We start from the raw sequence: 21,838 nt of genomic DNA on the forward strand, positions 1-21,838 counted from the left end.
GCCAGCGTCCCTAATATTAACAGTAACAGCCAGCGGAGGGACTCTGCTTCTTCCTGCAGAATGGAATGGCCTTTGGAGAGAGAAACAGATTTATTACAGCACTTGATGTTAATTATCATCAAATCCAAATTATTTTATTTGGGTTCTTTTTGTCAGTTGCCACAGAATTGCATTATTTCAACAGGAACAATTTTAAGATGACATTTAAAGGTCCCTTCTGACCCAAACCATTCTATCAGTCTATGAATTCTGTGTCTTTACTGAAGTAGTTATGACTCCCAGCTAACACATCACACTGAACCTCATGCAGCAGCTATCAAGAAAGTGCTCCTGGCTGGTTTTGACCTTGAAGGATTGTTTTTCCCCAGGGTTGTTTCTCACAGTGGCATGGGGGCGAGCGATGGGTATTGGCCACTTGGGCAAGGCGATGGCACGGGTGGTGCAGGAGAACATGGCTGGGGTGGGCCCGTGTCTGTGCTGAGTGACCAGGAGGATGCTGAGATGCGGCTCCCTGGGTGACCGCTGTGCTTGGGGATAGAGATACCCCAGCCTGCAGTTTCTGGCAACATTTGCCAGCAGTGAGCATCTTTGTTCTGCTTTAAAGTTAACATGGGTGCCCAAATCCAACCACAAGTCCAGGTTTGCTCTGCCTGCTGCCAATATCAACCAGTGAAACAGCCCAGGACGTACCCCAGGTAAGGCAGAGCAGTGCAGGAGGACAGTCACATCCCTTGGACCTTCTCTTCCGCTTCCTGAGCATCTCGGCCACCCCACACGGGTGATGAGGAACCAGGGGAAGTGCTGCCAAACTGGAGCTTCCATGGGTGCCAGCAGCCAGGCAGGGGCAAGGCGAGGGAGGGTGCTCCTGTGATTTAGGGTCTCTGAGGCTCACATCCCCATCCCCTTATCTCCCTGCAGAAGGGAGGGGCAGTGGAAGGAGGGGGGGATTTTTTCTGGTTTCACCATAGGAAGGATTTTCAAACCCTATAAATTCACTTTTGAGAAACGAATGGCTAAAGCAGATTAACCTTTTTGCTAATCCTCTATAATGGCTTTGGAATCTCCTTAACCAATAAGAAAATGATAAGAGCCTGTTTCTTTTCTTTTTATCTATATCTATATTGTCCTCCCTTGTCTGTGTTTTTTTTCTTTCTTGTTTTATTTTCCTTTCCTTTTCTAATATGAAATAGCCCAGCGATCCTATCTCTTGGAGGCTCAGTAAACAGAACATCAATAATCCCTTTCCTTTATTCCTCCCTGGTAACAGGGTGCAGAGAAGTGTCTGCCGATTGGGATTTGATTACCAGCAGCTATCAAAAGTCTCTTTGTAAGATCTGGGTCCTAAATCCCATAATTCTTTGATAAAAGAAGTATTACCAGTCCATTTTCTGAAGTGAAAGGTATGGGAGGAATGAAAGAAAGCAATCAGCAGAGATCCTAATAGGCTAAGTGCATGTGCGGTGGGAAGGCAGGGACGAGCAGGGGAGGCCAGGGAAAGGCGTCCTTTGTTAAGGATGGGGAAGGAGAATTAATCCGCTTCGGTCCTATGATTATTACAGCTGAAAGAGGAAAGGGTCGGGTTCTGTGCCTGCCCACCCCACGTCCCAGCTCACCTGCACTGCAGTCCCTCTGGACTGGCACGGTGTGGGGTGCAAAATCTGGCGCCACATCCATGTTAGCATTTGGGTATGTGAATAAAAGCTGGGAGCAGTTTGTGATGATCCCTGGTGTTAGTGCATCCCCAGTGCCTTTCTGGAACACTGATGCCTTGGCAGGGCAGCAGAAAACATGTCCAGACTGGGTCACTACAAAGGTATCTTCCTCTCAAACCTACAGCAAATAAATGAAGATTCATAGAACATGGTTATAATTTCTGTTATGCCATCAGCATAGCTGAAGGGAGAGGCAAATAAAGGGATGAAAGAAAAAAATAGTGGTTTGGTTTTAAGTAAGATTTTACAGAGGTTTGAGGGTCAGAGGTAGTGAGGCTACGGGACATCTCTTCTTGGCTTTGGGAGAGCAGCTGGGTGAGCATGGGCAGGCAGAACGGAGAAAAGACAAGGGACTGAGAGGAGCTCTCCTGGAGATGGGCTCCCCTTTCTGCATGATGCCATCAGGGTTGCTGGGCTGTTCTCTATCAAGCCATGAGGTGCCAGGACGCCCTTTGGTACGCAGTGGTTCCACAGCACTCACCTGTGTGTCCCTTTGGTGTTCCACAAGTGGGACTGGAGTCTTCTCCACCCTGCAAAGAAACACCAAGCAGGAGAACGTTCCCTGTGTGAACTCCCGAAGCCTCGATACCCACCTTGGCTTAAACCGCTGGAAAACTTGAGTTTACACTTTCCTAAGCAACCTGAGCTCAACCCCAGGTTCTCTGTTTTAATCCCAGCTACTCATTTCAGTTATAGACTCAAGACAGAAGATGTCCTCCCTCGTCCCACGGATCGCACATGCCAGGTCTTGCTGCCAGGCGCCCCCTCCCATCCCATGTCACTGCTCTGGGATGCAGTTTCTCTTGCTGGACAGAAGTTGGGAACGGGACTGACAAAGCTTTGGGGACACCTGGCTGCCCCAGGGAGCCGTCCTGGCTGCTCTGGGCTCGGAGACCAGCTCCTGCCCCAGCTGCCCGCACGTGGGGCAGTGGGCAACACTCCTGCGCGTCCCAATGCAAGCAGGGGTACGGCTCAGCTGGACAGGAGGTGGCTGCATGCCACTAAGCTAAGCCACAGAACTGTCATGAGCTGCCAGTAATCTAATTTATTAAGGACTTTGAATCCTTGCAAAGAGTATGCTGGATACATGCAAAACATCTGCATTATCACTGTGATTAGGGCAGTGGAGGCGGGGGAAAGGGGAAGGAGAAAAAACACAATTTCTCTGCTTTCAGCAGGAAATAAATCAACTTTCACAGAGAGTTCTGGCACAGCCAGAGGCTGTGCTATCATTAAAAATGATTTTTTATTAAGCTGAACTCTCTCCTCTCTTATATTGTATGATATGACAGCTCTCTTTTGATGGGAAAGCTTTCATTTGGCCAGAGAAAGGGATAATTTGCTTCTTTTAAGGAGCTAATCCTCTGGTCCATTTCTGGGCTGGGAACAGCTATCCTCCCCCTTCCCTGGATCGGAGGCGGCAGCACAATGGAGATCATAACCACCTCAAATCTACACCCGAGATGGAGAAATCAGATTTCCTTCTCCAGTCATTTTTGTGGGATTAGCTAAATCTTAGATCCACACTAACCCTTCACAAAGCTGCCAAGATTAGTTAGAATTTATTTTATTCACAGGGGGGTTTACGGTTTTCTTTCCAAAGGGATTATATCTCTCTATATATATATGTTTAGGGTGGCTGCAGTCATAAAGCAGCTAGGTTAGAGGCAGAGAAAGTGCATGTATGTATAAAATAAAAACTCAGCTGCACGAATGACAGTCACTTGAAACTCCAAGACAAAGCAGCGATCCTGGATGACTTCGTCGGTCCATTTTAAAAGCTACGTAAGCTGTCTTCTTCCTTGCGAGACCCCACTCCAGAGCTGACCCTGCTCAGCCTGAGCTGCCCGTTCCCGCAGCCGGCAAACGATGTCTTCAGAGCCGGTGTCTGACACCGACGCCAGCAGGAGAGGCCTCAAGAAACCATGTTCCTTCAGCATCGAGGACATCCTCTCCAGCCCAGCGGAGACAAGTCCCCAGGTCCTGGTCCCGCTGTGCCTGCGGGGCATCTTGGACTGCGCGCCCAAGGGGCTGTGTGAGCTGGAGAGCATCCCGGCCAGCTCCCTGCAGGAGGAGGAGGAGGAGGAGGAAGAGCTGGAAGGGACAGGCTGCAGCTGCTGCTGCTGTTCCCACACGAGCGCCCGTTCCCTGCAGGACTCGCCGAGTTGGCTGGGTGAGTGTTTGGGTTTGATTCACAGCTGGGGCTCATGGAGGGGCTGGTGCAAGCATTGGAGAGGGGGAAAACCTGGGCATTGAGTGACAATATAGCACCTGTCCTGCCACCACAGTGGCCTCAGAACCCAGCTCCAGTGAGCTGAGATCCAATTTCAGCGTGGCTCTCAAGACTCTTACCTGCCATGCTACCAGGGATTCAAAAGCAGCAGGTGTTATTTATTGCTGGATACTATTGTTTTAGTGTAAAACACTTGAGGGGATGGTGCTTCCAGGGGTGAAGATCTCTGTGGAATGTAGGGCTCCAAAGTCACATTGTCCATGCGTAGACCTGTGCCTGTGCTCCCTGACAGCCCCAGGCAACCTCACTGGTCCTTTGGGGGAAAAACAAACAAACAAAAGTAGCAAACTCTTAAAAATATAGTTCAAGAGCATCATGAAAGTTCAGAAATCCTCCATGTCAGGACTGAAACACAGCTCCTTGCCAGGCTGTGAGTTTCCAGCTATTTTCTGGAGCTGGCCATTGTGCAACCATCAAGTAAACAAGGAAAAGCCAGCCAGTGCTCCCCACCTGCACACTCCTCCCAAAGAGATGCCATAAGCCCTTCTCCGGCTTGCACATTGATCACATGTGCAACTCATGCCTGAACTGCCTTGAGCAAGACGGGGTTTCAGTCCCTCATCCCTAACGCTGCCGCTCTCCCCTTGCAGACACCCGGTTCCCCTGGCCCATGCGGCTCCTCCACTCGGCCGTCAGGGTCTGCAAGGGTCCCCAGGTGAACCCGAGTGAGATGCAGACTTTCCATCAGCTCCAGCGCCGGACGCGCCGGCACCGCACCATCTTCACCGAGGACCAGCTGCAGGCCCTGGAGACGCTTTTCCATCAGAACCAGTACCCAGACGTCATCACCCGGGAGCACCTGGCGAACCGCATCCACCTGAAGGAGGAGAGGGTGGAGGTGAGATCCTGCAGCCCCTCGAGAACACACAGTGGGACATTGCGCTGACTATTTCGGGAGCTGCAGACCCAGGGCCTCATTTAAAAAAAACATTATTGGGTATTTCACAAAACACAGTTTAGGTTGGCAAGCAACAGAACAGTGTAAAATAGTTCTGCTGGGCTTTGTTCTGGCACCCAGTCCTGTAAACTCACACGCTCCATCTCTCCTCAGTTCACCTATATAAACACACAGACGCTCAATTCTGCCCATCCCCTGCACTGACGTGTAGATTCTTCATTTATGTGATCTGTGTGATTTGAATTTGGGGCCTCCCAGGTCCCTTGTGCCCCTTATATGTCTGTGAGCAGGACGCCAGGGAGGGACTGATTATATATTGTATCACTTTTATATCAGGAAATGTATTGTGGCATCCTAAAACTTGTGCTCTACACTCCATCAGTTTAACTGCCTGCCCCCTTCATATAACACATGAAACACCAGGGTCGTTCTTTTCTTGTTTTGCACTTTCTAGGTTTGGTTTAAAAACCGACGGGCCAAGTGGCGGCACCAGAAGAGGGCATCTGCTTCAGCGCTGATCCTTCAAGGCACCAAGAAGCCCCTCGAGGAGAGCTGTTAGTGCTCATAAGCTGCGTCTCAGCAGACAAACACCAAGAGCATCCATCTCCTGTAGCTGGCGGGTTCTGCGGGGCGGTAACCCAAAGAACTAATGATGCAAAAGGGAATCTCTGTGATTCCCAGAGGAGGAGGACAGGTAAAAGCAGGCATGTTGCTTTCACGTCCCAGTTTCTCTTACAAACCCAATTCATGTGGCAAGTAACTCACCACGCGTGACCCCCAGATGCTCCAGCAGAACCCGCTGCCCACAGCCCGCGGGGACAGAGCTGTGCGGGGTATGTGCGTGTGCTTGGGGACAAGGGGAGCGTCCCCTGCTAGTGTGTGCTCTGTGCAGGTGGCATCTGTGCTTGTTCTACCACTGTAGATTTGCAAAATACCCTGCAAATTAATGTTTCCTATTTCCAGCACCTCGGTGGCATCTGGAGTCGTTTCTGGGGTTCGGTTCTGCGGTCTCTCCCGCAGCCCTGCTCCGTGCAGCGCTGTGCAGAGCGGCGGCCCGAGCGGGGACAAACACAAACCGCGGTCTGCAGCGCAGCGAGATCAATAAAACCACCGGGCTGCTCCCGGGGAGCCCCGGGGGTGCTGGGGACAGGCCCAACGCCCCGCGGCTGCCCCATGCCGCGCCCGGCCCGCGGCCGCACCCGAACCCCGCGGTGGCGCCGCTGTCACGGAGCGGGACCGCGCGAGTCCTCCCGGCCGGCAGGGGGCGCGCTGGCCGCCGCGCGCACGGTTCCGTGCGTCTTTCCCGGGGGGTGGGGCGGCGGGTGCGTGACGTTTCGGCTGCCCGTGGCGCGCCGGCGTGACGTCACGGCACGTCGGGTTCGCGACGGCGGCTGGAGAGGGTCAGGGCGCTCGGCCGCCGCCCGGGCTCCCGGCGCTATGGAGGCGGCGGCGGCTCCGGCCGCGTCCTCCGGTGCCCTGGTCCCCGCTGCCGCCGCGGGCACCGCCGTGACCACGGGGAAGGAGGTGACTCCGCCGGCCCCGAGGCGCACGAAGAAGATCCTGGATGAAGAGGCCTACATCGAGGTAGGCCGGGGGCGGGGGGCACAGAGCCCGGCGGGCCGCGCCGGGAGTCCCCGCTCTCCGGGCACTGGGGCCAAGCGGCTCCCAGCCCAGCCCGGCGGAACCGCGGCTCGGGCCTGGGGACGAGGCAGTTCCGGGGCCGCTCCTACGGCGCCAGTGGTCGGTGTGCTGCCACCGGCCCGGCCGCGGCTCGGGGCGCCCGTGGGCCCCGCGTCCCTGCCCGTGAGCGGTGTGCCCTGGCCCTGGGCTGACCCGGCTCTCCGAGGTGTCCCAGCGCGGCCTCACAGTTGCCTTTCTGTTTGTAGGGCTTAGAGAAAATCATACAGCGGGACTTCTTTCCTGACGTGGAGAAGCTGCGGGCACAGAAGGAGTATCTGGAGGCTGAAGAAAACGGTGACTTGGAGAAAATGAGACAAATTGCTATCAAGTTTGGCTCATCCTTGGGCAAATCATCGAGGGACACACCTGCACCCTGTAAGAACCGGCTCACTGGGTCATGAGGGGTTTATGCCTAATACTGTGGCTCTGCTTTATCTAACTTATTGCAAGCAACTCTTACCTTAAAGAATCAAAATTGGCATTGTATGTGAATTAGTATATCAGACTGGGCAGTAGCTGGTATCTGATGGCTGATACTGGATTTCTCTGTGGTGGTGTCTAATTCCTTCTTGAGGGAATAGTTTTGGAGAAAACACCTGTTGAATAACTGTTTCTTATGGGCATCTTTGCCCAAGTTCTGGCTCTCTAGGAAATGTTACATGTGCAATATTATACTATAAGGAGCTCTTAAGCTGTGTTTTGAATCCTTATTATAGTTTTTTCTGTTGGTTAAAGCTGTAGACAGGGTGGCAAATGTATTGGGCTGTGGGTATCCTGTGAATTTTTCTCACAGGAGAAAACAGAACTGAAGATTTTGCAGTCATAGTTTTTAAATTAAATTGTTCTTCTCTTGATATGTTTTCTGTGACTTGTTCGGCACCTGACCAAGTGAGCCTCTCTTTTTTTGTTGTTTTCTGTCCCAGATGTCACTCCAGCCACGTTTGAAACGCCAGAAGTGCATCCGGCTGGTCTTCCACCGGGGAATAAATCCAAAGCTGGCATCAAAGCTGCAGAGGAAGGTAGGAGAATGATGTTTCTCTAGCTGAATTCTTCAGCAACAGGAAAATACTCTTGTGAGCTCTGTCCTCTGTAAGGCTTTGGGGTATTTAGCAGATGTTTAAGCAGTTTCCTTCAACCTTCTAGTAGGTGAAAATGGTCACTCTTGAAGTTGAGCTTGATGCTACATCATGGTTTACATCATGTGTGTGAATTCTCAGTTATGAATCTCTTTATGGCTGTGTAAATTTTTAACTTGGTTATCTCTTTGAAGGCAGTATATTTTTCCTGTGTCGCTTGAAATTAATTCTGTAAGAAAGCAAAGATTGTAGGGGCAGAGCTATTCATATAGTACATAAAAGATGTCTCCTAGCAGCTTGCGCATTTTGCCTTTAACACAAATAGCTATCAACGTCATAAAAGGTTTTATGTGAAAGTTGATTATATGTCTTCCAAAAAAGCATTTTTTTATTGTACCATTCTGTGTGTAATTTTTTCACTGTCAGGCTCACTGTCAGAGGGGATTTAGAGGTATATGCAGCTCTCTCATAGAGAGGGAAGTATTAACCTTTCTCAGGCTTCTTCCCTCCGCTGGCTAGGAGATGCAGAAAGAGATGATAAAGATGCGCTCCCCAATCTGGACAGCTTCTTGGCAAAACACACGAGTGAAGATAACGCTTCGTTTGAGCAGATCATGGAAGTGGCCAAAGAGAAGGAGAAGGTCAAGCACGCCTGGCTGTACAGTGCAGAGGAGGAGTACGCGCAGGTAGGGAAAGGGCTCAGCTCTGTCTCTGCTCTCCCAAACTGACACACAGGGAAACACCATTTTACTGTATTTCTTGCTTGCTTGATTGAGTAGTCTATTATCTTTTTGGTTTTAAATTCTGCTGTTAACACAGGTGAGACTTTGTTGGCTCTGAGCATGGAGCTATTGTATTAGGCTGTTGAATTACTCATATTATTGAATAAAAATAGAAAGATCTTGTTTTTGAATAGTGGGTGCATGTGGTGTTCACATCTAAATCTGAGCTAAGCCTGAGTTTCCTGGCCCTGTGGCAGCTCAGTGCTTGCTTTTGCAGTCCTGTTTTTCCCCCATCTGTAACACAACAACCATGTTGACATAATCACTGGGGATCCATCACTTCCTAAGCTTTAAGACTGTGAAGCATTGCGCTAAGTGCAAGTATTGCAGTTCTTGGCACTCCTCCATGAGAGCAATACCAAGGAGAGCAGCTGAGAATAGTTCCTGTTGTTTGTCTGTCAGCCTTTTATTATTTGCAGTTAGATTGCCTTTTTTACTGCAGTCTTCTGTTTTTATTATCAGTAATAATCCACTCAGCTGAAGTGAGGTACTGTACACAGTAAGGCTGGCTGTGCCGTCTTCCTCATCTACCCCTGAGGGAGGTGCAGGAACTGTTCTGGGGCTGCCCTGTCAATCTTTCTCCATCAGCAGTGCGCAGCTGGCACTGTTACCAGATGTGTCAGTGCTGGACGTGAGCTGCTGTGCCTTTTAACGAAGTTTGGCACTGACACACGAATGTTTACTGCCGGTGTTGTGAGTGTTACATTTTTATCCTAGCTAATGCAAACCCTTGGAGTCTCTTACAATAAAAATGCCCTTTGTGGCTCCTTACACATCTTCTTTGCATGAATGCTTTCATGCAGAATTAAAAGGCAGCAGGAGAACATTCCCAAAGCACAAGGGTTGTTTCAGGTCAAGATGAAATTGCCGGAGCTGTTCCAGCGCTGATGTTGTGTGCCTTCCCGTCAGCCAGCACTCTGTTCAGACCTTGCACTTCCCTGCCCAGCGTGCCTGTTTGTGCAGCAGACAGCTTCACTATGCCTCATTTAATGTGTTCAGTGACAATACTGCTATTTAAATGTATATGGATGACACCTACTAAAGACATCAGCCTTTAATATATAGCTTCTGGCAGTCATTGTCTAGTTTAATTAGTGTGAGGATTTTAAAATGGAGTAATTTACCAGTGGCTGACTGCGTTTTGTTAGTTTCTTGTTGATATCAGTGACAGTCATATGCTGGTAACAGCATGAAAGTAATCATGTGAATACATCAAATGCTTCCCTACCTGTACGGCCTGTGGAAATGTCTGAAAACTCCATAATTTTTGAGGAGTGTCTGTTCTTTTGTTAACTGCTTGCCTCAGCTAATAGAGTTTCCATGAGTCTACGATGGTACAAATGTTCTGCCAAGGTTACGTGCAGAAGCCTTGTAGACTGCCTTTATATGATATGTATCATATGTTGCTCTTCTCTTGTTTAGCCATGAATGCCTCATTTGAATTTTGCATAGTAGAGAAAAACCAGAAAAAGTTGGAGCCATCACAAGTGTTGTCACAAGATGTAGTAAACAAAGTCATAATCCTTCTGAGAAGTTAATTCTTTAGTTCTCACTTGGTTTTATACCAGAATGCCATATGGGTTTGTTGTTTGCAAGCTCACCTGGGGACAGGATAGTTTCTCAAATGCCACTTGTCAGAGAGAGTGCTTGTGCCGTGCCAGATGCGAAGCGTGCTCGGACAGGTAGCCGAGCTCGTGATTGAGCTCCCCAAGTTGGGTATACCCAATAAAACGATCACAGGAGTCTGTTTCAGACCTTTTTTTCCTTCTTTTAAATGTTTGCCATTGCCCTTTCAGCGACGCAGTGAGAACTTGGCACTTCCTTCAGCAGAGCAGCAGGCTCTGGAGAATGTGAAAGCTGGACTGGAGACCTGGGAGTACACGGCTCGAAACACCCTCATGTATTATCCGACAGGTGAGATGCCTGGGTCACTCAGGAGCGGCGTTGGTTTGGGGGGGATGACTCCAAACGGGGCTTACAGCACTTCTGTAGGTGACTAAGCAGCTTCTGATAGTACTGTGCTTCTTTTGCTGTGAAGCTCAGATATGTAAAGTTGTTTAAAAAGGTCTTTTCTTTCTTTTTTTCTCCTTTTTTTTGATTTGGACCTTGCACCTTTGCCACTGATTACAGACTTTGTTTCTGTTCTGTTTGTCATTGAGAAGCTCATTGTATGTCTTATGTTAGATAGAAGCACTTATTTTCAGGACCAAAAGCTCTTTCTGGCTTCGTCTTATTTATGAGCACTTTCTTGTCATCTTTATTATTTCTTTGTTTCTGCTCAGAGTGCTCCTTGGGCTCATTGGTCCCTTGGTTGCTGTAGAAAGCAACATCGTTTTGTAAATAAAGTTTTCTTTTTGGCTGTAAATGTACATTTGATAATTTCTACAAACCAGTGAAGTATAGAAAAGTCTTGTTCACTGTTTCCTTAGAAATATATATATATATATAATCTGATCTTAATTTATAGATTTCAGGTGTTACAAAGCATGTATCTAGTGCAGATTTAGTTTAAATTGCTAGAGATAGACACTGTGATCGCTGATGGATTCTGTGTTGTGTAGGAATGTGTGGTGTCATAGTGCACGCTGCCTGATGTTACCAGAGCCCTTTCTTAAAAATTTTGTGTTGCCAGGTGTACCTGACAAGGATGATGTATTTAAGAAGCCCAGGGAAGTTGTCCATCGAAACACCCGTTTTGTGAAGGACCCTTTCTGCCAAGCTGTGAGCAAGTCACAGCTCCAACAAGCTGCAGCCCTCAATGCTCAGGTTGGATAATTTTACTTCTTCTGACTAAACCCTTGTTAGACTCTGCCCTCCAGTGTTGTTCATCAACCAGGAGAACCGTGCGTGTGCTGTTATATACAGCTGACTCACACCTGCCTCCACATGAATGGCATTGTCGTTTTTATTTCAGTACAAACAAGGCAAAGTAGGACCAGATGGGAAAGAACTGATACCTCAAGAGTCTCCAAAAGTGAATGGATATGGATTTGTGGCTACTCCCTCTCCTGCCCCTGGTAAGAAGGTTTTCTTCTTGTTATTTTTTCCTGATGTAAGAGGGCTGCTACTGCACTTACTTTGATACAGTTCAGGATACTTTCAGTTAGAACAAACTGTTTATTTTTCTTCCAGTTGAAATGTTCTTCACCAGCCGATATGTTTCCCTGTCTTTAGTTACTATGCTAAGAGGTGAACACACTAAGGGTTTTCCTCCGGAAAGCCTGTAGGTGGCATTTGGAGCGCAGCTCCTTTCTCCATTGTAAATGCCTTTTCCAAACCTTTTTCTAGCCAGTGACTGAATCATCCTCTTAGAATCTATTCTGCAGTTGTAGCTGTTAGATTAGGTGCAGTTGTTGTTCTGTACCCTCAATGAACCGAGGGTGCATTTGGCTATTATATGTATCTTAAGTCCTCTGCCCATTTCCCTGCTTATAAATAGTTCTGTGTGTTGAAGTTTTCATCCAATAACAGAGGGGAATACTAATACCATAGGGGAAAAAATGAAAGTGTCACTAGGCAAAAGCTTGCCAAATGGAAGAATAAATACATGGAAAGGACACTGCTTGGGTATTGTAACCTAGAGGGTGACACAGCCACAGGAGATCCTGTGAGTTTAAGGTTGTGCCCTCTTAATGGGAAGCATATATTACTATTTAACATTGGCTGCAATTTCCTCTGCAGTGGAGGAGTTCTTTTGTGTGCTGATGAATTTGCTGCATTTCATAATTTGCTTCTCTGAATTTTTTTGTGGTGAATGAATATTCAAATGTCTTGCATGAGCATGACTTTTAAAATTTGCTTTTAGGTGTGAACGAGTCTCCTTTTATGACATGGGGTGAAATTGAAAGTACCCCTTTGCGTATAGAAGGGTCAGAAACACCATATGTGGAGAGAACACCTGGACCAGCCTTCAAGGTATTTCATGTCAGGAGTCAGCATGTCATTCTTTATGGGGTGCAAGGACTAAGGGAAAGGCAAGTGAGTAACTAATAGATGAACATTGTTGTGGGAGTGTGACACATCTCCGGGCTGTGTTCCCAGCCCTTGAGACTAATAATCTGCATTCTGCTTGGAGGGTGGAGGAGAACGTGGCTCCACATGAAAGCTACTTGGTGGAGACACCTGAGCTGGAACACACTGTTGGCAGAAGAGTTAGACTCAGTATTTGATGATGGGCCCAGACAGAGGAGCTTTCAGAGGAAGCTGAAGAGACGCCTGATTTTTCTGATTTTAATGTATGAATGGGTAGAAATTGTAGGATTTCCCTCTCTCTTGATCTTCTGGCTGTCACAGCCTGGGGTAGGTGTATCATTTGAGAGCAGAAAAGGCTCTTTGGCTTTGTTAATGGCTCCTGACCCTGCATGCTACCTGTCTCCTGCTGGTGTCATTGAATGTGAGCTGTCTCAGACTCTTAGTTTAAGAAGGGTATAATTTGCTGTATGTGCCTCTGTTTTGTCAGACTCCGAAGCCCTTGACTGGTTCTCCTGCTGTTTGGCAATGTCTGTGTTTGCCTGAGAGCTGGCTGGGTACAGGCCAGGCGGGGCAAGACACAGGTAACGTTGTTTGTCTAGGACAGACAGCAGGAGGAAATGCCAGAGGTAATGGCTGCTTCCTTCACTGAACTGGTTTTACCATTTTTGTTACTCGCTAAGGCAGGTTGAAGATCCCTCTGTGTCCTCTCTGGCTTTTATGTAGCAGCAGAGAGCTGTGGGCTGACCCCACTTCTCCCTGGTTTAGGACCCTGTGGGCTGGAATCCAGCTGTGAAGGTGCTTTGACTCTATGCAGCACTCGTGAGTACCTTGGTGAGAGAACTGTGTGATGCATTTATAGATCCTGGAGCCTGGGCGCCGTGAGAGGTTAGGACTCAAGATGGCCAATGAAGTGGCAGCTAAAAACCGAGCAAAGAAGCAGGAGGCTCTTCGAAAAGTGACAGAAAACTTGGCCAGGTGAGACTTCTGTTCTGACAGCACAACCGGGGATGGGTATTTTCTGATGAGATTTAAATCAACATATGTAGATAGGGAGGAATGATATGAGTACTAGAAGCAGGAAGAGGTACAGTCAAAGTTCTTGGAAATGAAAAACCTTAATTGCTGAGGGAAGGTGTCTGGTGGCTGCCCCTGATACTCCCTTTTGTCAGCATGGCTGGTCTGCCCCACAGCCACCCAGCAATTCATCTGCATTGGTGTCCTGCCTCGTTGCAAAGCTTGCTTGGCTGTGTCATGAGAAGGACAGAAGAGGCTCAAAGAAAAAGGCAGGTGGTGCCACCCAGGCTTGGGAGGGATGCAGGAGGTTTCTCTGTCACTTCTCTGGAGAGACAAGATGCACGTCCCTGCAGGCAGAATGACTTCTGCAGCCACTGGGTCAGGTCTGTGGGGGAAGCGGATGCTGAGTTCACTTGCAGAAGTATTGATGCTCTTTCTGATAAATGGCAGATCTTTACTGTAAAATCTTTTAAAACTGTGCATTCTATTCCAGCCTCACTCCAAAAGGACTAAGCCCAGCAATGTCACCAGCTTTGCAAAGACTAGTAAACAGGACTGCAAGTAAATACACCGACAAAGCCCTGCGAGCCAGCTATACTCCTTCCCCAGCCCACACAGGAACTCCTGGTTACAAGACCCCAGCAAGTGGGCCTCACACACCCACAGGCACCCCACAATCTAGGACAGTGTCTCAGACACCGGTCTCTCAGGATACTACATCGATCACAGACAATTTACTGCAGCTTCCTAAAAGAAGGAAGGCATCTGATTTCTTCTGAATGCTCCAGTCACCAGCAAGGCGATAGTGAACTGGCTGCGCTCAGCTGTCTGCGGGCAGGATGTTGTGAGACGTCGGTAGCAAGGGGTGTCTAGATACAGCTGCCAGAATGGAAACCAGAGGTTACAAGATCTGGGACCAGCGCTACTCCAGATTGTGAAGCCAAAGAGCCTGTGGTGTGCTTTTTGGAAGCAGAGTATCTTCTGCTGTGGTGTTACTTCCCTTTGAACTGCACGGGGGGGGATGCACAGGACTGTTGTAGCAACAGGTTCTTCCTGCAATGGCAGAGAAGATTCTGGACTCTTGGAAAACAGCGATAATTTTTTTTTTAAGATATATTTCTCTTTTTAAGATGGCTATGCATTTAAATACATTTCTGCACAGATATGTCTATTTATAAAATGTGGTAAGCCTTCCTAAAAGGTTGAACTGGACTTGATTCCAGCTTGTCAAGCTTATTTGGTTTTGTACTTTGCAGAAGAGGGGGTATAAACATCTATGTATTGAGACATGACCCAGAATTTTAGAGGGCTTCTCTTTAATTTCAGTGTTTAAACTGATCCTCTTGAATGTACAGTCGGCCTGTCAGGAGAGTTGGTATGTTATGAAAACAGTATGCATACAGTTTCAGACATCAGTTCACACTTTCTAATAACCTGCCTTTTTACTTTCTGAATCCAAAATGTGGTTGATACACGTGTGAATTCTGCAGCTGGTGTAGTCAGGGACTTGAGAACCGTGAGCATAAGAGCTGTTAAGTGTCAGCAGCATTGAAAGAAACTTTCCAGTGTGTTTTGACAGTAACTTCTCATTCCCTCAAACCATATCAGAGACAGGTCTTTTGAGAATAATAGTGTTAAGCTGTTTATTCACCTCAGCAGATGTACTGTGTCTTCTGTTACTATACTTTGTCAAGCAAAAGACAAGGACTATTGCTGAAAGGAACCGGAGAAGCTGAAATTGAGCACCAGCAGTCCACAGGTTAGACCGATTCTGTGATATTGCTAAAACCAACCATCCTTGAGAGGATCTGTTTCCTTCTCTCCTTTTCCTTTTGCAAAATGGGATTTGGGTGACTGCTTGTGTTCAGGCTTTCCTTCTTGTGGCTTTTGGGAACACTCACCCTCTTTTGCAGTTGACACAGGGGACAAGGTTTTGGGTTTTGGATTCTGCAGCCATGAGTGTTTCAAAACTTGATCAATGTGCATCCTCAGAGACACGTCGGGCTGGAGCAGTTGGTAAATAAGGTCCTTGCACTCTACGGTCAGGTGTTGTGAGCTGGGGAAGGGAATCCTGCGTTGTTTCTGAACACAGATCATTTTCTTGACGTTGGAATCATCAAATGGCATTAAAGCATAGACCATTGTATACAGGATGACGCCCAGGCTCCATATATCAGAAATCCGAGGGTCACAAGGAATGCCCTGTAGCACCTCGGGGGCTGCATACGCAGCAGACCCACAGAAGGTTTTGCTGAGGATGGGTTTTCCATTTTCATCCCGAGACAAGTACTTGGAAAAGCCAAAGTCCGACAGCTTGATGTTGAGGTGTTCATCGAGAAGGATGTTCTCACATTTCAGGTCCCTGTGAGCAAAGTCCAAGTCATGGCAGTGCTTGATGGCAGAAGCCAACTGCTGAAACTTGATGCGAGCGATGTCCTCTTTCATAGCCCCCTCGAGCTTGATGTGATCCAGGAGGTCTCCCTTTTTCCCCAGCTCCATCACGATGTACACTTTCCCAGATGATGTCTCAAAAATCTCATAGGTTTTGATGATCGAGGGGTGGCGCAAACGTTTCAGAGCTTCTATTTCCCTGGGGAGAAACCTTTCTAGGAAATCCCGCGGAGTTTTCTTCTTGTCTATTATCTTGATGGCCACCTCGCATTTCAGCCGGTCGCAGTAGGCGCATTTCACTTTGCCGTAGGAGCCTTCTCCCACCTCCTTCTTCAGGGTGTAGCCTTTCTTTCCAAGCACCGCAACATCATCCATGGTGGGAGAGCTGGGGGGAGCTGCATGGGGTGGTGCTGGCGGGCATCATGCGTGGTGGCAGGTGGTGTGCCCACGCACCATGGTGGCTGCCCTGGCGCCGGTGGTTGGCGCTGGTGCGGTGGGCGGGTGGGCCCCAGCACCGGCCGCTGTGTGATGTCACAGGCAGCCCCTCCTGTGGGGGGCACTTGGAAGAACCTTTCAGGCCTTTTTATAAAGCTACTGGGTGACATCAGCCAGGGCAAAACTGAATGTCAAGTTGCTGAGAGACATCGGTTGAGGTCTGCCTTCATAAAATCATCTTTGTATTTAGTTTTGCAAACAGGATGGAAGTAACTTAAATGTTTTTTTTTCCTAAAATGTACCTAAGTCTTTTTATATTTATTTATGCCAGGTGCAATTTTGTCTGTTGTCTTTGTATGTCTTGGATCATTTTTCTTCTCCCTGTGGACTCGTTTGGGGAAGGAGATGGCTTCTCTTGAGTTCATTTCCTTGTTCATCCAGCCCCTCCATTGCGTAGCTCTAATGACTGGCGGCTGTTGTGGGCTTTGCAGCTGGCTTTTCTTAAACCCTGACTCAGTGGGGAAGTTATGGTTTGACTTCAACTTCTGCTGTTCTTGATAAAGCCTGACACCTTCCTCAGAAGGGCTCTGACATTTACTGTTTTGCATGTTGATTGCCTCAGCGTGATCAGCCTCTGGAGCTCTGTGTTGATTTCAGCTTTTTCAAATTTGTTTTTGCAGCTGTTACATGTGTGGCTGTAAAGACTTGATGATGTTGATGATCACAACACAGGGGCTGGGGACAATCCTGCTTCACCCACCAGCTGTCTGACAATGTAATTCTGAGAACAGAAGTAGTACTTCTGACAGCCACACTGGGGGTGTTCCTGTAGTTTGTGGTTTTGTTTTTCTCCTCCCGTTCTTTGAAATTTTTGACTAAGGGACCACCTTGGGCATGGAACCTGGTGAGGTGGAGCTGACCCAGTGAGAGGTATCAGAAACACCAAATTGGTCTACAGATGTAGCAAGACCGAATGCATTGGAAAAAAGTAATTGAAGGAGGGTTATTTTGGGAGGACATGAGGGTTAGAGAAAGGGTGGGGTTAGAGAAGAACAAGCATGGGAACATGGAGAGAAGTTAGGATATGGGCTGGAAACAAGCTGTGATCAGTGTGCGTGTCTCAAACCTGCTGCCTGATCTCCATTTTCTTGTTAGATGGTTCCTACCCGCTTGCTGGGTGCAGGAGCTCTCCGCTCTGGGTGCGGGATGCACGGAAAGGCAGGGCAGTGTGAAGTGACTGCGGATGGGGTGTACATGTGGGTCAGGAGCTGAATGTGTCTTCCACGGCATTTCAAATTGGTTGTTCTTACATCGAGATGTAGCCAGAATAACATGGAGGGGAATGTGATATCTGTTCCAAGTTGTGCAATTCGTGCTTGAAAGCAGATTGCATTAAATATCTTGTGGGATGGTGTTGGTTTTGTGTTCGCCCTCAAATGAATTAACCTAGACAGCCCTATTAAATTCACAGCCTCTATTCTGCCAGACTGAAGGGCCTTCACGTGTTTGCTGGGAATGTAATTTATTTTCAATGACATTCTATAAAACTGGATCTCTTGAAGGGGATGTAGTGCTCTTCAGATGGGCTCTTCCTGCAACGCCCACTGTAATGTCTGGTCTCTGCTTCCTGCTGCACTTCAGCCCCTGCTATCTCTAATTAGGGAATCAGTAAACTTTTTCTTGCTGGATATTTCTGCTGCTGCAGCACTAGCAGATAATGTGCCTTACATTTCAAGTCCAGTGTGAGAAATCATCTTGGTTCTTGATGACTTGTGTGTTTTTGTGTGGTGGGTTTTGTGGGATTTTTTCCTTTTTCTCGCCCATTTTTCAGAGGGTTATTTTCCTTTTGCTGTTTCTGTTTCTGTGTATCTGCATTTTCCTATGTGCCAGGCCTGAGCACACTTCATCCTTCAGCCAGAATATCACCCGGAGCTCTAACGCCGCAGAGGCGGTTGGTGGTGAGCGGCGGTGGCACTGGGGCTCTCCTGGGTGGCCGGGCTGGCTGCGCTGGGTTACTGGCTGCATGCAAGAAACTGTGGGAGCCCCAGTGGACCTGGGGCCGTGTGTGTGATGTGGGGCTGTAACATCATGATGTACAGAGTCTGTGGGTGCTTCCACGTGCAGCCTGGGCCTTGGCTCCTTGCTCCATGCGGGACAAGAAGATGAGGGACCACAAGGGTTTCTTATTATAGGTGAAGGGGAAAAGGCGAGACTGTGGTTGATTTGGGGAGCAGCAGGATGTACTTCTTAGAAAGTTGCAAGAACCTCTGTGAAGAGCCAGCGAGGACGAGGGATGAGTCGCTGTAACCAGGACAGGGAAGGCAAGCTCAGATGCCTTAAAGAAGCAAAACTGATCACAACACAGATGACTGCTGCACTTTTCTTTGTGGAGCGCAGGTAAGAAACTGCTGAGCAGCAGGCAAACACAGTCTGGTGAGAAGAGGAACTCTCACGGTTGCCCCACACCACGCTGTGAGCAAACAGCCAGGCCGGGGGAGCCGTGGGGGCTCTGCCGTGGGGCAGGAGCCTGCAGTCCAGCTTTGTTTTTCTGATCCCCCGCAGCTCATGTGAGCCGTGTCTTGTGACAGGGAGATGAGTGTGCAGCGGGACTTCCCAAAGGCACTGAGCCCCAAGCTGGTTCCCCGAGCATTTCCCCTTCAGGTGAAATGCCAAGAGCATTTTCCGGGGCAAAGGGAGGTACCCAGCCATGGTTCAGCTTTGCACCCGCCCGAAACTGCATTCCAGTAAGGGCCGGGGCTCTGCACTGCTTTCTCCTTCTCTGATTATTTAGCTCTGAAGGCAAGCTGTGGTTGGAGATACTTCATTGTTTTGGAGGACTGGGCTATCTCTCTGCAAAAATAAAGGAAATGGATCTGCTTGCTCAGGGAAGGGGGAGATGGAGCAGTTCCCACTTGCTTGTATTTGCATTTGTTGCCTCAATCCCTGCTTGGTGGGGCTGGCCCACAGCAGCCAGCTGCAAACCCCAGCTCATTCAGGCCAGGACAAGAGCCAGGTTTGGGCTCTTTGGGCCCCTGAGACCCTTCCCTCTGCTCCTCCTGGGCATGGCAGCTTTTTTCCTCTGCTTTTTGGGCACAGGTGATCTGTACTTGGTGGTTAGAGAAACACTTGTTCCCAGGAGGAAACCGGGAGTTCTGTGATGCGCCAGCTCCCACGTGCTCTGGGCAGAGGTGCTTGTGCATTTTCATGGTCCTGCTCTGTCCTTTCCCCTGTCACCCAGCGCACTGGGCTGCCCTGCCTCCCCCCAGCTCAGCCCCCAGTGCTGGGGGCTCAGGGCTTCTGCATGTATGTGGGGCAGCACTGCCTCCCACCTGCCGGTGGCTCAGCCAGGGCCTTGGCCATCCCATAATGTCCATCTCCATCAGCATTACAGCTCTTGGCATGGCACAGCTGGGGGAAATGGCGCCTCTTACCCTTCACCTTTGTGCTTCTGTGTGGCTGGGACGCTTATTGCCGGTTTCTCACAGGTGCTGTGTGGGCTGTGGTGCTCACCTGGCACACCTGTGTCCTGGCGCACCCACCTCTGTTCAGACCTGGGGGGCACCCCGGGCTGTGGTGTGGAGAAACAAGATCTGTATTTATTGGGTCAGAAGCCAGGGAGAAGCAGCCTGTGCCCTGTCTGCGAGGGGAGGGCTGCTCTTGTGCCAGAGGCATTTTGTTCATACATGGGTGATGGGGTGTCATGGGCTTGGGGTGGATAAGGGAATGTTCTGGATCAGTCTGGGGTCAACATGTGTGGCTGCACTGGGAACAGCCTCTCCCCACAGCATCCCTTGGGAGGAACACAGCTGGGGAGTGTGACACTCGTGCTTTTGTGCTGGAGGATGTTGTCACGCTTCAGGTCCCCATGGACACTCGGATCATGACAGTATTTGGCAGTACATGAGAACTGGCAAACTGGGTTTTGGCCTAAATCTTCAGGCAGCCCCCCAGTGCTGGTGACGCACTCCTGCGGTCCCCAAGCGCACATCCCCGTCACGCAGCTCTCCCGGGGCCCCGCAGGGCTCGCAGCTCCGGGCAATGGGGCCATGGCTCACACTTGCTGCTACCCCAGCTCTGGGGAGCAGCCGTTCCTGGCTCTTGGCATGCATAAATTTGCGCTGCCATATTAAACTTCACATTGAGCTTTGGAAAAACCATCTCCCTGATGCTGCTGACCTGAGCATGGCAACAGTTCCTGTGGGGCCAAAGGTGGCGAATGCCCAAGAAGACCCACTGAAGCCCCCATCCCCTGCCCACAGGTCAGCAGCCAGTGTCTGGGGGGAGCAGAAGCCATGCAAGAGCAGGAGTATCTGTACATCCATTGGGAATATCCCAGAGGGAGGTTTGCTACTGGGTATAGTGAGTATTAACGGGGAAACAGAGAGTGTGTAAAATTGAGTTAAAATGGTCCTTATTGGAATTTAAATGTTTTATTCAAAGATTTCAAATTGTACTAATGAAGAGGAAAACACATTGTTATAGACATTAAAAAAATATTAAAACTTCTCAGAGGGATTCCCAGGTTTTAGCTTCGACTCTGAATAGGGTTTTACTAAAAAGCTGGAATTCCCTGCAGAAGAAAGTGCGGGCTGAGGGCGGAGCCCAGCAGCCACCGTGGGTCATCTGCCCCAACACTGCTGCTTCACTTCCGATTGTCAGGAAATTCCAGCTCCATTTGGGAAGTGGGCATTGGGGGTAAAATTGCCTTTTGCTCCCAAATGCTGCCTGGACTGACCTCCAGCACCAGGAGAGCTGTGGCACTGGGGCTGGTCCCTCCTCCCGGCAGGGACACTCACCGCCATGCAGCAACGCCCAGGGTCAAATTCCTGAAGGCACCTGTCATTTGCAGAGCCATTAACAATGATGCGAGCTGCACGATTAGTTTTTCTTCATGCATTTCTGCTCTGGCTGGGTCTGGGAACCACAGTGTGGTGTTTCCAGGAGGTACGGGATCGCTGGCCGGCTCTGGTACTGCTGCCATACGGGAACATCCTGGCCCTGGGTGCTGGTTGTTGGTGTCACCCTGCAGAGATGTGAAGACAGGGACGATCCCAGCCCGCAGCAGGCAGGGGGGACAGATTAATGATGCAGGAACCTGGGAGCCTGCTGGGGCTAGGAATCCCAGCGCTTCGTGCTGGGAAGTACCCGGAGTGCAGGAAAAGGCTGTCACAGAGGGATCGAGGGGATCGGGAAGGGCTGTGCTGGGGACAGCAGAGGCTGTTTTGGGCTGCGGGAAGGGGACGGGGAAAGGCCGGCTGGTGGGGATGGAGCTGGGCAGGAGAGGCCACCCCAGCTGGGGACAGGGACAGGCTGTCCTGGAGGGACAGAGGAGACTGGTGGAGGCCACCCTGGGGGGACGGTTGTGTCTGGCAATGGCCGCCCCGGCAGACAGAGAGGACCGAGGCACCTGTCCCGGTGGGGACAGAGGGCACCCGTGGAGGCCGTTCTGGATGGACGGAGGTGGTTGGTGATGCAGCCCCGGGGGCGGACGCCGGTGACCGCCGGTGACCGCCCCGTCCCGCCGCTGCCGCCTCTCCCGCGCCCGGCGCCCCAGCCCCGCTGCCGTCGCGGGCGGGCGGGGCGTG

At 49.6% G+C, this 21,838-nt stretch overlaps 3 protein-coding genes across 3 annotated transcripts; 2 read left to right on the top strand and 1 right to left on the bottom strand.

The window, feature by feature from the left end:
• The first annotated feature begins 136 nt into the window (after nucleotides 1–136).
• GSC2 (goosecoid homeobox 2) lies at nucleotides 137–5,912 on the top strand. Its single transcript, XM_013371461.3, has 3 exons — nucleotides 137–3,885; nucleotides 4,596–4,843; nucleotides 5,358–5,912. The coding sequence occupies exons 1-3, from the start codon at nucleotides 3,582–3,584 to the stop codon at nucleotides 5,460–5,462; spliced, it is 657 nt and encodes a 218-aa protein (XP_013226915.3). The 5' UTR covers nucleotides 137–3,581; the 3' UTR covers nucleotides 5,463–5,912.
• Nucleotides 5,913–6,061: 149 nt separating this feature from the next.
• On the top strand, nucleotides 6,062–15,082 carry ESS2 (ess-2 splicing factor homolog). Its single transcript, XM_065033102.1, has 10 exons — nucleotides 6,062–6,487; nucleotides 6,790–6,958; nucleotides 7,507–7,602; nucleotides 8,179–8,345; nucleotides 10,238–10,355; nucleotides 11,074–11,207; nucleotides 11,356–11,458; nucleotides 12,247–12,356; nucleotides 13,273–13,388; nucleotides 13,921–15,082. Exons 1-10 carry the CDS (start codon nucleotides 6,077–6,079, stop codon nucleotides 14,204–14,206), a joined length of 1,710 nt encoding a protein of 569 aa, XP_064889174.1. The 5' UTR covers nucleotides 6,062–6,076; the 3' UTR covers nucleotides 14,207–15,082.
• Nucleotides 15,083–15,209: 127 nt separating this feature from the next.
• Nucleotides 15,210–16,584, bottom strand: TSSK2 (testis specific serine kinase 2). The gene has a single exon (XM_005515183.4). The coding sequence runs from the start codon at nucleotides 16,191–16,193 to the stop codon at nucleotides 15,210–15,212; it is 984 nt and encodes a 327-aa protein (XP_005515240.1). The 5' UTR covers nucleotides 16,194–16,584.
• Between the last annotated feature and the right edge of the window lie 5,254 nt (nucleotides 16,585–21,838).

Source organism: Columba livia, chromosome 17 (assembly GCF_036013475.1).
Source record: "Columba livia isolate bColLiv1 breed racing homer chromosome 17, bColLiv1.pat.W.v2, whole genome shotgun sequence".
NCBI classification, from domain to species: Eukaryota; Metazoa; Chordata; class Aves; order Columbiformes; family Columbidae; genus Columba; species Columba livia.